We start from the raw sequence: 13,547 nt of genomic DNA on the forward strand, positions 1-13,547 counted from the left end.
TGGGCTGTTCCAAGTGGCAAAGAGATGGCAGGGGTGCGTGATGGGCATGCCCATTGGTGATTCACGTGGTTCTGACACCGCTGCCTACTAGGCAATCAAAGGTCAGAACTGCCATGCATCCCATTAGCATTTCCTTGGAGGAGGTGTAAATCATCAGCAATGCTGACCACCACAAGGGGGGGTGCTGATCAAGGGGAGCACCCATTGACTCTTCCATCTGGCACAGAGGTGCAGTACTGGTCATGTTGGATAAGGGCCTTAGCTTAAGGTTACCAGACGTCCCCATTTCCCGGGGACGGTCCCCGGATTTACAAATCAGTCCCCATACAAAATCAATTGAAGTTGAAAAGTGTCCCCGGATTCATTGAAAAAAATCTCGTAACCTCACCTTAGCTCAATGACAGAGCACATGCAGGAAGTCCTGATTTCACCCCTGGCATCCTCGGGGGTGGGGGGGAATTCTGCCTGAAACCCTGGGGAGCAGCTGCCAGTGAGCAGACAATACTGAGCAGAATGAACCAGAGGTCTGACCAGGCAGCTCCCTGTGCTTGGTAAAGAAGGCACATTCCCAAGGAAATGGAAATGGCAAGGAGGATGCCCTCTGGCCATGCTCCATTCTCTAATTTTGGGGGAAGCAACAGGACCTTCACCAACTGGCCCACTGGAGGCTGTCATAGCCTCCAAGCCCAGGACAGTTGGTTTGCATAATGCTGACGGATGTCGGGTCAGAGCTATGTTAACTAACGCTCCCCACGCTCCCTGAGTCAGGCATATGTGTGCCAGCTTACCCTTCCAGTTGTAGGTACCAGGCGCCCCAAAGAGGATATAATGCCTATCTGCAGTGAAGCCGGTCGCCACCCCTTGCTGGCAGAAGCCAAAGCGGTCGTGTCCCTGGGGCCGCCCTTCGCAGAATTTCCACTCGCCGCCATCCAGTTCGTCAGAGACTTGCAGCCCCTCGCTGAGCATGTAGCAGCGGCCGATTACGTCCCTCGTCTCCAGAGATTCGTTTACCCGGTTACGTGCTTCGTACAAGTGGGCACAGGTCTGGGATACATGGGAAGGGAAATGACATGGAAAAGTGGGTTAGGGGGGAAAAATCTGCTGCCTTCTGGCATTCCTGCACAGAACTGCATGGTTATATCAAACATTTATCCTAGGAAGCTATTTACGTGGCTTAATTGCTCCCTTATGGTATCTAAGCAGAAGGTATTTAAATGTCCCGGTATGGAAGACCATATGACAGCATTTACTCCAAGCTAAGTCAGTTCTTGGGTAACAAGGCTTACTGAGGACACACACATAAACAGGTGGAAGGGGAATAGTCCAGGGTGAGAAACCGATAATGCTGTTAGAAGATTCCAAAAAGCAGGAAAGCATAATCAATGAGTTGTGCTTTCTCTTCCCAAGGTCCTTCAGAAAGAAGGCCCAGCTCTTAGTTTGCACAACTTCCCTCCACAATGAAAAGTATCCATGTATATATGGGGTTGACAATTTCAAGTTTATTGTCATAAACACAGAGAGAATACAATAAAAATGACAGATGCGGACATATGGCAGCCCATGTCGGCAGTGTTGTTTAAAAAGTAAAAAAAAAAATCCCTGCACTCAGAAAGCAATCATGTCAGTAATAAGGGTTGGCCTAACCTATTCCCTAACACACTAGCTTTCCATGTGCACAAAGAACTTAGTGTGTGCTTTCTCTGATGGTGCAAATTGGCTCAGACACAGACCATGTTCACGAATTGTTATTTCAGATCAACAAAGTTGTTATTTCAGATCAAAAGACCCTTAATACATCCTGACTTCTGGGCTGTTCCCAAGTGACACAGGTGTACAGAAGTGTGTGTTCCTCTTTACAAAACAGCAAACACACCACTAGAATGATTTATTCATGTGGATGTTATCAGAGTTGAGCCTTCCCCAACTATACACCCCTTCCCTGGGTGTTTCAATTACAAGACACAGAAAAGCTGAACTTTCTATCCAGGAAGCAGAGCAGATACCTAGGAGAGCCTCACAGAACTCCACTGAATGTGATCCTCTTAACGGGTGTGTGAAATACAGGAACACCTTTCTGAATAACCCCACCTACCAAATGACCTAGAATTGGTTTCCACTGCTAATGTGAACGAGGGCTGGATGATATACAGTATCAATATGATAATCCCAAACTGGTTTAGAGTTCATATCCTACTATGGGCTTCGTAATTTTTGACCTGGCAATACATCACAAATCATGATGCACGTTTGTGTGTGCTAGGCAAAAATCATGATGTGGGAAAAGCCCTGAAGCCAGCCAATTATTTCAGACATCACGATGTTATCAGTATATTGCGATGTTCATCTGGTGATATATCGCGATGTTGACAACCAGATATCGGCCAGCCCTAATGTGAACACAAAAGCAGCAAGGGGGGGGGGCTCTTCTTAACCTCACCTTATCCCACCTGTCCTCAGCTCATCTGAAATCTGTCTCCTTTTATATCCCTCCACCCACTTGCCACTATAATCTGCTAAACCCGTGGTTCCCAACATGGGGCACATGCCCCACGGGGGGCGGCAATCTGGTTTTTAAGGGGGGCAATTCAAGAATGAGTTATTAACAGTGAATGGCCTTTTAGGCTTCCTCCATGTGAATAGGAGTTCACTTTTTGAATAATAAGAATTTTATGTCACTGGGGGCGGGGCAGAGATCAGGATTTTAGAGATGCTTAGGTGGGGCATGGCCAAAAAAAGAATGGGAATCACTGCACTAAACTGTCCCTTCCCCCTCCCCAAAGAAAAACCCTGAGGAAAGAGCAAGGAGCTCCTTCTGCTGCTATATATAACACAGAGGACAGCAGCCTATACTCTGAAATCCAGACCCAAACAGGTTAACAGAATGACCACCCACCCATCCATCCATCCATGGCCACTGACCACAATCTTGCCGCCGGGGCCCTGGCTCTTGACGGTGACTCCCAGCCATTGGTTCTCCTTGCTCTCCTTCTTCAGGTCAACTGCAAGGTGTGGAGGAGATGGAGAGGAGATATCAATCTCAACTTAGGAAGAGGATTCAAGCTCATCCCTCCATTATGCAGGATGGGATATGGAGCATCTGCTCCTTTCCTAATACGTTGGGACGGGAAATAACCTCAACCAATCCAGTGGCCAATGAGGGCCAGACTACTTGTGTCTTGGGAGATCCACAAATGGGCCTCTTGAGCTAAAATTAGATGTACGGTGCCTGATTTGCATAAAACAGCCATGAGCCTTGGAGGGGAAATATTCAGGTGTCAATCCGGGCCCTACCATATTCAGCAGTTCTGGTAAGTTGAACGTACTCAAGAGAGCAGCCGCAATGAATTTGTGTTGGTGCACTGGCCAGGATTTTACACAACACGCATGGGCCTTGACAGGGTCTCTCAATTAAGAGCAGGTACAATGCAAGTAGTTCTGTGTTTCTCTCTGAAGCTCCATGGAGGCAATTTGGGCTGGAGATGCAGCATGAGATCTCCCTCACCAGTGGCGTAGCGTGGGTTGTCAGCACCCGGGGCAAGGCAAGTAATTTGCGCCCCCTAACCCGTGGATTTACGCCCCCTAACCCTAACCCCCAGATGTTGCGCCCGGTGCGGCCGGCCCCCCTGCACCCCCCACGCTACGCCACTGTCCCTCACATAGTACTGTTGCTCCCGTCCACCTAATGCACACACACCTCCAGTCACTTTTAAGAAATCTGGCAGATTTAATTGCAGACCTCCCGTATCACATGTAGTTTGGTCCTAAGGAGTAGAATACTCTGGTAAGCATGTTTGTAACAATGTGGTAGAAACCCAGAAAAGGGTGTTAGACTGGCAGCAATAATTCTATGCTGGAATACCAAGGTGTCCAATCCAAGCCAGTGTCCATAGGAATACTCCTCATTGCCCTCTAAGAAGAACTGAATTGATCCAGATAAGATTTAGGAACCATAATCCGGACTAGCCTTAGTACAGCTTATGCTAAATTTCTGGAGGTCAAGGTGCCGGGGCAAGCTTGTGAGAACAGGGTATTGTTACATAATGGTAAAGGAAATTGAATCAATATGCATTCAGTCACTCAACCAATTCTTATTTAACATGTTCAGAGTGTGAGCAGGTGACTGAAAAGCAGGTTGCAGGTTTACACTGTGGAAAATCCAGGCAGGATCAAATTAAGCCATGCACAGGATGCAGGAAATGGTATCAGTATAGCTGAAGGAACGCCTCCACCCCCATCGCTCAGCCCAGACACTGAGGTCCTCCTCCGAGGGTCTTATGCTGGTTCCCTCACTGCGAGAAGCAAAGTTACAGGGAACCAGGCAGAGGGCCTTCTTGGCAGTGGTTCCCTCCCTGTGGAATGCCCTCCCTCCAAATGCCAAGGAGATACACAACTTTTAGAAGACATCTGAAGGCAGCCCTGTATCGGGAGGCTTTTAATGCTTGATGTTTTATGTCAGGGACGGAATGATCTACCCAATTTTTGGCGGGTTCAGGTCAAAGTTATTGTTGAACTTTTTTTAGGGAGGAACGTCCTGTTTTTTTTTTTGGGGGGGGGGTTCAGAGCAAAGTTGATGAGCTTTTTTTAGGGGAGGGTAAACCCATTGGGGGGCAGGGCAAAGGAAAAAATGAATTAAACTGCTCACCAAGGGATCACTTATGAAATAGCCGGTCTCGCAGCAAGACCTCCGTCTTTCGTACTGCCGATCTAGAGGGCAGGGCGAGGGAGCGGGGCCAGATGGAGGAGCCAGCGATCAATCGTGATCTACCAAAACTTCCCAGGGATCGACCAGTAGATCGCGATCGACCTGTTGGACATCCCTGTTTTATGTTTTTAGATATGTTGTAAGCTGCCCAGAGTGGCTGGAGAAACCCAGCTTGATGGGTGGAGTATAAATAAAATCATCATCATCATGCCCAACTCCAATTCCAAACTGACTCCAGTTTAATCACCCTGATCCAAATCAGACACTGAATGACACCATATGACAGCCTTGGATGTTTCCACAGTGCTGCTCACTTACCTCCCTCATCGATGGGCACTCGTTGGCAGTCATTAATCTCATGGGTCAAGGGACAGGCATACAAGCCGCCAGTCCTGCTGGCCTTTTGACCCGGCAAAGCAGCCGCCTGTGGCGCTCCCACCAACAACCTGAAAGAAATGGAGCAGAGCGTTAGCGGGACTGAGAAAGAGAGCTGGGAGAGTGTGACAGGGGTCCCTGGGGTGGTGGGGGCGGCAATTAGAAGCATGCTCTGATCCCTGGTCCCACTGCAACTGGGCAGCTTTGGGATGCTGAGGGCTAAGACAGGTTAAAAGATAGGGGGGTCCTAAGCTAAGGCACATTCTACCCCACCCCCTATCTCAGAAGCACAGACTGCAGTTTCTCTTCTGCCTGTATTTACATACAAAGGAAAATGCCAAAGGCTTGTGTACCCATACACACACTTTCCCTTACATCAGTCCTTAAAATCACGTGCTGGACAAAAACTAACTTGTCTCATGTTGGCAACCAAACGACGAAACCAATGGCGGGTCCATGTCCTGGGTGGGAGATTGCCTTTCCAGCTTTCTTCCCGCCTGGCAAAAGTCTGTCTCTGGCTGCTGGGTTCTGAAAATTATTTCAGAAGGTTACCTAATAGACTTCTTTTCAGTTTGTCCCTTCCCCACTACCAAAAAACCAACTTTGTCGTCAAGCCATTTAGTCTTCGATTCATCATCTTCTTTCCATGGGAGCTATAGTTCCAGTTCCTTCACACCAGCGTCTTTGTGGTCTCTATTCCATCTTCTTCATTGTTCCCGTCACTGGTTTCGTTCTCTGGTTGTCTCATGAGCTATCCTTGACTCCACACAGAGGTGGTTAACCAATTTCAGTTTGAGGGCCACCTTCAGGCCGGGCAGCCCTCCAGGGGCCACAGGCGCATGAGCGGTCATGGCCAAAGTGATTGTGCTCATCTATGCATGAACACAAGAGATATGCACCACTCCTACACACTCACGGCATATGCAAAGCCACACATGCAGCATACATTATTTACCACACGTGCAGGTCACACAACACAGAGAAAGACCAGTGTCTGAGACCCTAGAGCAGGGGTGGTCAACCTTTTTAGACCTACCGTCCACTAATGCATCTTTCTTGATGGTAAAATTTTCTTACCGCCCACCAGTGCTCGATGGAAGGAGGATTCAGCTTGTGCCGTAGAACCCCCTACCGCCCACCTAGAATCCTGAAAAGCCCACTAGTGGGCGATAGGGACCAGTTGACAACCCCTGCTTTAGAGGACTGCTGCCACTCAGTGTAGAGACCCAAAGGTTCTCAAACTGTGGTCCACAGAGCCCTGGTGGTCTTTGAGCTCCATTTTGGTGATTCACATAGAGCTCACAGTTTCTGTCTATAACTAGCCATGAACTTGATTATTTTTCTCTCTAACAACGGAAACAGAGGCCTTTTTGACTAGGGCCAGATTGATCAAACAGGCCAATAAAGCCCCAGACTAAGGGCCTGTAATTTTCACAGAGTGCTTGTGCAATCTAAGAGCCCATCCAGACATCCTTTTTATTGCGCCTTTATGATGATTTGTGTGCTGGTGGTGCTGACTTCCTTCTGTTTGTGAGTTGTTTTAAACTGTTTTTAATATTGTGTTTTAATTGCTGTAACCTGTACTGGAGCTTTAGGGTGAAGGCGAGGTAGTAGTAGTAATAATAATAATAATAATAATAATAATAATAATAATAATAATATGTTAATAATGTTAATAATAATGTTAATAATAATAATATTAATCATAAAACAGGCATGCTATATGAAGGACAGGCAGCCTTGAATAAAAGCATGGGAGGTTTGACTGGGTGCAGAAAGTGAAGGAAAGCTGACAGTCTTTTGCAGTAATTCAGGGAACAGTTTGCTACTGCAACAAAAAGTGGGTTGAACAAGCATTGGAAAAAGAATAGAGTGATTTGGGCATAAGTGCAGGGGGTGGCTGCACCAGCGTATACCCTCCAACATTTCCCAGATGAAAATAGGAACACCTATTATTATTATTATTATTATTATTATTATTATTATTATTATTATGCCCCTCCCTTCTGACTGGGTTGCCCCAGGCACTGTGGGTGGCTTCCAACATATACAAAAACATTAATAGAGTATTAAAAAAACTTCCCTATCCCTTCAGATGTCTCCCAAAGGTTGTATAGTTACTTATCTCCTTGATTTTTTTTTTGGGGGGGGGGGGTTTGCATAACTCCATACCCTCCAACATTTCCCCAATGAAAATATGGGTGTCCTAAGGAAAAGCAGGACATTCTGGGATCAAATCAGAAACCAGGATTGCTTCCGGGACTTGAGAGGGTCAGCCAGCATAGGGATGCTATATAGGAGAAAGCACCAATGAACGAAACAAAGAAGGATAAAAAGCGCTGGGGGACCAGATTTCTGCTGAGGCTGCCTGCCTCTTTTCCATTACGCATAGTGCCTCAGTGACCTTGAGCATCCCACCCCTCCCCCTCCCCACGACATTAAGGGGCTTAATGAAAACGCCAATTAGTTAAAAGGGGAAATGAAATCAAATTCCACCACAGGCAGTTTTGTGGGGAGTGAGAAGGGTGGAGGGGAGGTGGTGAGCAGAGGGGGCGACCTTTCAATCCCTTCCTCCAGCAAGGAGAGGCAGCGGCGGCAGCAGCGCACTCCTCAGAAACCATGCGCCTCTCGGACCACAACATTTGCATCCATCACCTGTTCCTGGATCTCCACTGCAGCTGTCGCGCCCTCCCTCCCTCCAGCTCTTGAAACACTTTATGAACAGGGACATGAAGCGATTTCGACCAGCCCACAAACTGTTTCACACTTGCCTTAAGGGACAAAGGCAGCTTCTCCCTCTCTCTCTCTCTCTCTCTCTCTCTCTCTCTCTCTCTCAGCTCTCTCTCATAGTCCAATATCAAAACAGATTAAAGAGAAAGCTCCCAGGCTGAACTATATCCTGAGGCTTCCCTACACCAGTCAGTTTTGTGTGGCTGTTTTATGTATTTACTCAGTTGCACACTTGCTTTAGAAGCATATACACTGGCTTTGAAAACGAAAACTCAAGGCGGCTTACCGTAATAAAATACCTAACAATGCATAAAGCGAAAAATGGCAGTACCACAAACAAACAAAAATTCCGATCATAATGAAACTGTATTTTACATAATCAAAGCAAAAATTAGTACAAATGGCAAACAGTTTGTAGCATGAGACAGACCCTGCTTCCTGCCCACAAAAAATGTGATGCAACACAATCTTAAGGGGAAAGGCTGTAGTTCCGTGGTGGAACACATGATTCCCTTGCACAAGGTTCTGGGTTCAATTCTTAACATCTCCAAACAGGGCTGGGAAGGACTTATTTTGTCAGCAATCACCAGACACATACTCAAGACTTAACCATTGAGTATTTTCCCAGTAGCCTCAGGAGACAAGGGTAAGCAGGCTGGCAGAGAAGGGACAGGGTGCCCTGTCTCTCTGTGCTCAGCACAGAAACCAAGCGGCCAGAGGAGGGAGGTTGCCTCCTCTGTGCCCTGCAGAGAAATGGAGTGGCCTGGTCCTCTGCCAGCTCCCAACTCCAGCTGGACAGTTTTTAAAAAACCAGGCTAGTAACTTTCGGATACTTGGTCTAAGAGCTGCAGAACAGGAGAACAGATTTCAGCCAGTACTTATCAAGGAATACATCAAAATCTGAACCCCTGGAGAAGAAAGGTCCTATACATTTCTTTATTTCGGGTGAGGGGGGACATGATGTTGTTGGACAACAACTCCAAGCAGCCCTGGTCATTGACTGGGCTTGCTGGGGCTGATGGGAGTTGGAGTCCAACAACATCTGGATGGTCACAGGTTCCCCACCCTTGCTTAGCCTGGTGCTTCTGTGAAACCTTGGAATCCCTTTTCCAGAATTTCCTGACTCTTTCAGACCAACTTTGAAGATGTAGCATAGATCTCTCTCTCTCCTCCCCTTGCTGCCGTAGAAAGTGGCAGTACAGTGGTACCTCGGGTTAAGTACTTAATCCATTCCGGAGGTCCATACTTAACCTGAAACTGTTCTTAACCTGAAGCACCACTTTAGCTAATGGGGCCTCCTGCTGCTGCCGCGCCGCCGGAGCCCGATTTCTGTTCTCATCCTGAAGCAAAGTTCTTAACCTGAAGCACTATTTCTGGGTTAGTGGAGCCTGTAACCTGAAGCATATGTAACCTGAAGCGTATGTAACCTGAAGTACCACTGTATTCACTGTAGTAGCCCATATAATCCATCCACACCCTGCCGTGGTCTACAAGCTCCAGTGTGCATGCCACTGTTTTAGAGGCCCAAACTTTTCCAAACCCTTGTGAATGTCAGCTCCTTTGGGGGAATGAAGCTTTTAAAGCATTCTCCTTTCTCCCCACATCCAACATCCTGCTTCCCCTCCTCTCAGGGACCTAGAGGCTCTTCCCACTGGATTGTCATGGCTTCTGGACAGAGATTTTTCCATGAACATGGCCAAACAAGTGGGTTGCAACAGTTGGTGGGGGGGATATGCTTTCATAAATGATTTCCCCCAAGAGAGCCAAAGGAGAATGTCAGATTCAACTGACTGCGCTTACCAGGAAAGGGTCTCATGAGAAGAGGGGTGGTTTGAAGGGGGAAATCTAGCACAGGAATGCTTTAATATGGCAAAAGTTGTGGGCAATCATGGGTACTGGTGTCCATTTCCCCTTTTCTCTTGGATCAAGGCATCCGCCTACGCACCATGGCCAATACGGCAATTTAGTATGCTGAGCAGCTGCGACCTTTGTTATGGTGCTGTGTTATGACTGCAGAAGCCCCATCCAATGTTAGCTGCTGCCAGCTTTCCTGGCTACGGGGCACAAGGAAAGCTGGAGGCAGGGCTCATCAGCACCTGCCAGTCCACATAAATGATCTTTCTCCCCTACTTGCGCAGATTCCCTCTTGCCAGATGCAAAGCAATAAAAACCCTCATGATTAATGCCCCTCAGAATGAAGTGGTGAAGATGAATCTACACTTAAGGATGGAGATGGAGAGCTAAGAATGATGGCCAGGGCTGTCAGCTTGGTAAGGATGCCAGGAGGTGGAATGGGAAATTGCATCTGAAACAGAATATGGGTAGCTGAGAATTTCAGGGTGTGTGTTTTTTAATAAAGAAAAATAGTTCCTAGCCATTACTCTAGACAGCTATTGCACAATACAAAATTAGGTGGATCAGTTCTCTGACCTTACATCTAGGAAGCCTAGATTTTCAGTCCTCCACAACATTCATCCATATACATTAATACAGTCAAAGGGCATAAATGCATGATAATTGCCACAATTACAGAAGTTTTCAAGAAGTCACAGAGGGAAGCTTTCATTATGCCATAAAAAGGCACAAACAGCTATGCATTCCCCGGCTCAATTGTGCACACACAAAACAGAAGAGGACACAAAAGTGCGAACAATCCTAAAGTTGTTCTCTGCCGGTGCTGGAATGAGAAAAAAACCCACACAGGGTGCTTTGATGGATTGGTAATCCACCACAGGGACGCAGAGGAGAAGAGAGATCCTGATACACGCAAGTTTATATGGGTTAACTTGAGAGCTTTTGAAGTGAAGAAATGAAAGAGGGAATCGTTTTAGTACAGCAAAGTACAAATTTATAACTTCCTTCAAAACACACACACACATCACAACACAAATAGTTTTCAAAACCTAGGCCTTCAGAAGGGAAGGGTAACTTCCATAGGGATATATGGGAAGTTGCCAGAGAAGTGCTAACTGCGCCCTGATTCCCCCACAGCAGAGACTGTCTCTGAAAGCTTAACCTTTAGCTTTATGCTACCAGCGTGAATATGTAGAATGTTTCTTTAAAACTCCATAGTTAGTAAGGGGGTGGTATGTCTTCTCTACCCAATGACAGGGTGGTGCATCCTGGCTATCAGTGGCGTAGCGTGGGGGGTGCAGGGGGGGCCGGCCGCACCGGGCGCAACATCTGGGGGTTAGGGTTAGGGGGCGCAAATCCACGTGTTAGGGGGCGCAAATTACTTGCCTTGCCCCGGGTGCTGACAACCCACGCTACGCCACTGCTGGCTATTAGAGGAGAGGGAAGAATCTGCATCTAGAAAAGGGACCTGTTACTAATAAAACTGAGCAGAAAATCCCTTGATCTTGCACTTTCCCCCGGATATAGAATCTGGTGGAGAGCAGAAGCAGCCTGGCTTTCTAAAGATGTGCTTCTAAAATCCTGGGGAAGGGGGATGTGGGTGCCTTTCTACCAGCCGTCTTGACACTTTATCCATAGCTTTGGGCACAGGGACCCCTCTGTAAGTGGCTCTGCTTTGGCCTGGCAAGGGACACAGCAGCAACGATACTTCAGGCACTGATCTGGAACTAATGACAAACTAGTTGGGGGCTGCGTTCGTAATGAAGGAGGAATGATGTCTGGTGAGCACAGCTGCGGCAATGCCAGGAACTGGCATGTACAATAAATAAGCTGCCTCTGAGTAATTAATCAAGATAAGATGAGCCACCGAGAGCAGAGGGGAAAGATGGCGGGGTCAGGATGAAAGCTTCCTCTTCCCTGATCTTCCCTAGCAAAACGCACCCTCTGATCTGAGCTACATCCGTGCTGCAGAAAATTCAGCAAAGTCCCAGGGGAGTTTTAATCCTGGCCTGTGAAGAACTCACTCTGACCCCAGAAGCTGCTCTAGATTGAATCCAGAGTGAGTTGGGCTACGTGGCCCATATGGTTGGGTGTCCAGGAAAGAGATTTCCACCTGAAGAGTAATGAGACACAGGGCGTAGGGACGCGGGTAGCACTGTGGTCTAAACCACTGTTTCCCAACCTTGGGCCTCCAGCTGTTTTTGGACTACAACTCCCATCATCCCTAGCTAGCAAGACCAGTGGTCAGGGATGATGGGAATTGTAGTTCAAAAACAGCAGGAGGCCCAAGGTTGGGAAACACTGGTAAACCACTGAGCCTCTTGGGCTTGCCGATCAGAAGGTCAGCGGTTCAAATCCATGTGACAGGGTGAGCTCCCGTTGCTCTGTCACAGTTCCTGCCAACCTAGCAGTTGGAAAGCATGCCAGCGCAAGTAGATAAATAGGTACCGCTGCTGCGGGAAGGTAAACGGCAGTTCCATGAGCTCTGGCTTCTGTTACGGTGTCCCATTGCGCCAGAAGCGGTTTAGTCATGCTGGGCACATGACCCGGAAAGCTGTCTGTGGACAAATGTTGGCTCTCTTGGCCTGAAAGTGAGATGAGAGCCGCAACCCCATAGTCGCCTTTGACTGGACTTAACTGTCCAGGGGTCATTTACCTTTACCTTTTACCTACACAGTGTGTGATAATGTGCATTCAGTGCTAGATGCAGGCAGATAGGGATTCTGTACACATAACAATGTCCCCAAGTCATCCCTGTCCCACACGGTTGGGTCTATCTAAGGCACAGTCTGCAGGTCACCTCCTACTGAAGCAGATCTAATGACTCCATTCCTGATTTCCTACCAGAGTTTCAGCACAGTAAGCCTGTAACACATGCAGGGGTTACATTCCGGATATTGTACCTAAAGCCAAATTTCATAGAGACAAAACACATTGGGTTCAATAGTGGGTAGGATTGCCAAAGTCATTTTTCCTGGAACCTCACCCCCTTTTAAATTTCATCTCTCTTTTTCTGCCACACACAGAAAGCTGAATGCGCACAGGTTAAATGTGTGTAAGTTGAGAGATTAACTGTACACTGAAAAAGTGTGATTTTTTAAAGTGAGAAAGGATGCGGGGAGCTGTTATGTCATTTCTGCCAGCATTGTGGGGACATGGATAGACTAACTGTGGGGAAGGGAGAACAGAATATTGATGAACAGAATATTCACACACACACACACCCCTGCATGCACACAGACAGTAATAATTCCTACTTTAGGCAAAGAAATCACATGAAGGTATGTACAACTGCAAAGTACTACGTAGAAAAGTACTCTGTGGAAAAACCAAGCTCTATGCATTTCATACCGTATGTACACAGCAACAATGGAACCAAGTGGTCACTTTCAAGTATCCACAGCAACAGAACAAGCTAGGATCAACCCTGAACAATCATGTAGCTTCCTGGAAGAGTCCAAGAAAAAAAGGGGGAGCAGTGCCCTCTAACCACAAGGAATTATTGCAGAACAGAGGTTAAAAGGAAACATATCCTAAAAGCAAGCTCCCCCCCCCCCGCTACTCCTTGACCATATCCCTAAACAGGCTGTTAATTAGAAGGTATTTTCTCAGCAGAGAGGGTGGATACTGAGGTCATAACAATTGTGCAGCTGTTGAGTTTTCTGCACATGCATTCACACCACCATTTCAGTTGGGTTGTAACCACTACAATTTGCTTTTTTCATGAGGTCCTGCAGTCTTGCGGTGCAACCAGATAGCAATAGATACAGCTCATTCTCAAAAGCTGTTGGAAAATGGGTAAAGCCTGAGTGCGTCATATCGTAAATGGAAAAACCACTCACTCCTCAGTTCAACACAGGCAACTCTAAATACACACAAAAGGGAC

The 13,547-nt window shown here is 47.2% G+C and overlaps 1 protein-coding gene across 5 annotated transcripts in view; it reads right to left on the bottom strand.

Moving 5' to 3' along the window:
- Nucleotides 1–13,547, bottom strand: part of ITGA7 (integrin subunit alpha 7) — a 93,373-nt gene that overhangs the window by 34,189 nt on the left and 45,637 nt on the right. For all 5 annotated transcript variants that reach the window (XM_081181267.1, XM_081181265.1, XM_081181263.1 and 2 more), the window contains 3 exons: nt 5,021–5,148; nt 2,920–2,999; nt 789–1,044 (listed from right to left, as the gene is read on the bottom strand). In XM_081181267.1, the coding sequence (XP_081037393.1) occupies nt 789–1,044; nt 2,920–2,999; nt 5,021–5,148 (464 nt within the window). The remainder of the gene's footprint in view (nt 1–788; nt 1,045–2,919; nt 3,000–5,020; nt 5,149–13,547) is intronic.

This window comes from Podarcis bocagei, assembly GCF_964188305.1.
Source record: "Podarcis bocagei genome assembly, chromosome: 2".
Classification (NCBI taxonomy): Eukaryota; Metazoa; Chordata; class Lepidosauria; order Squamata; family Lacertidae; genus Podarcis; species Podarcis bocagei.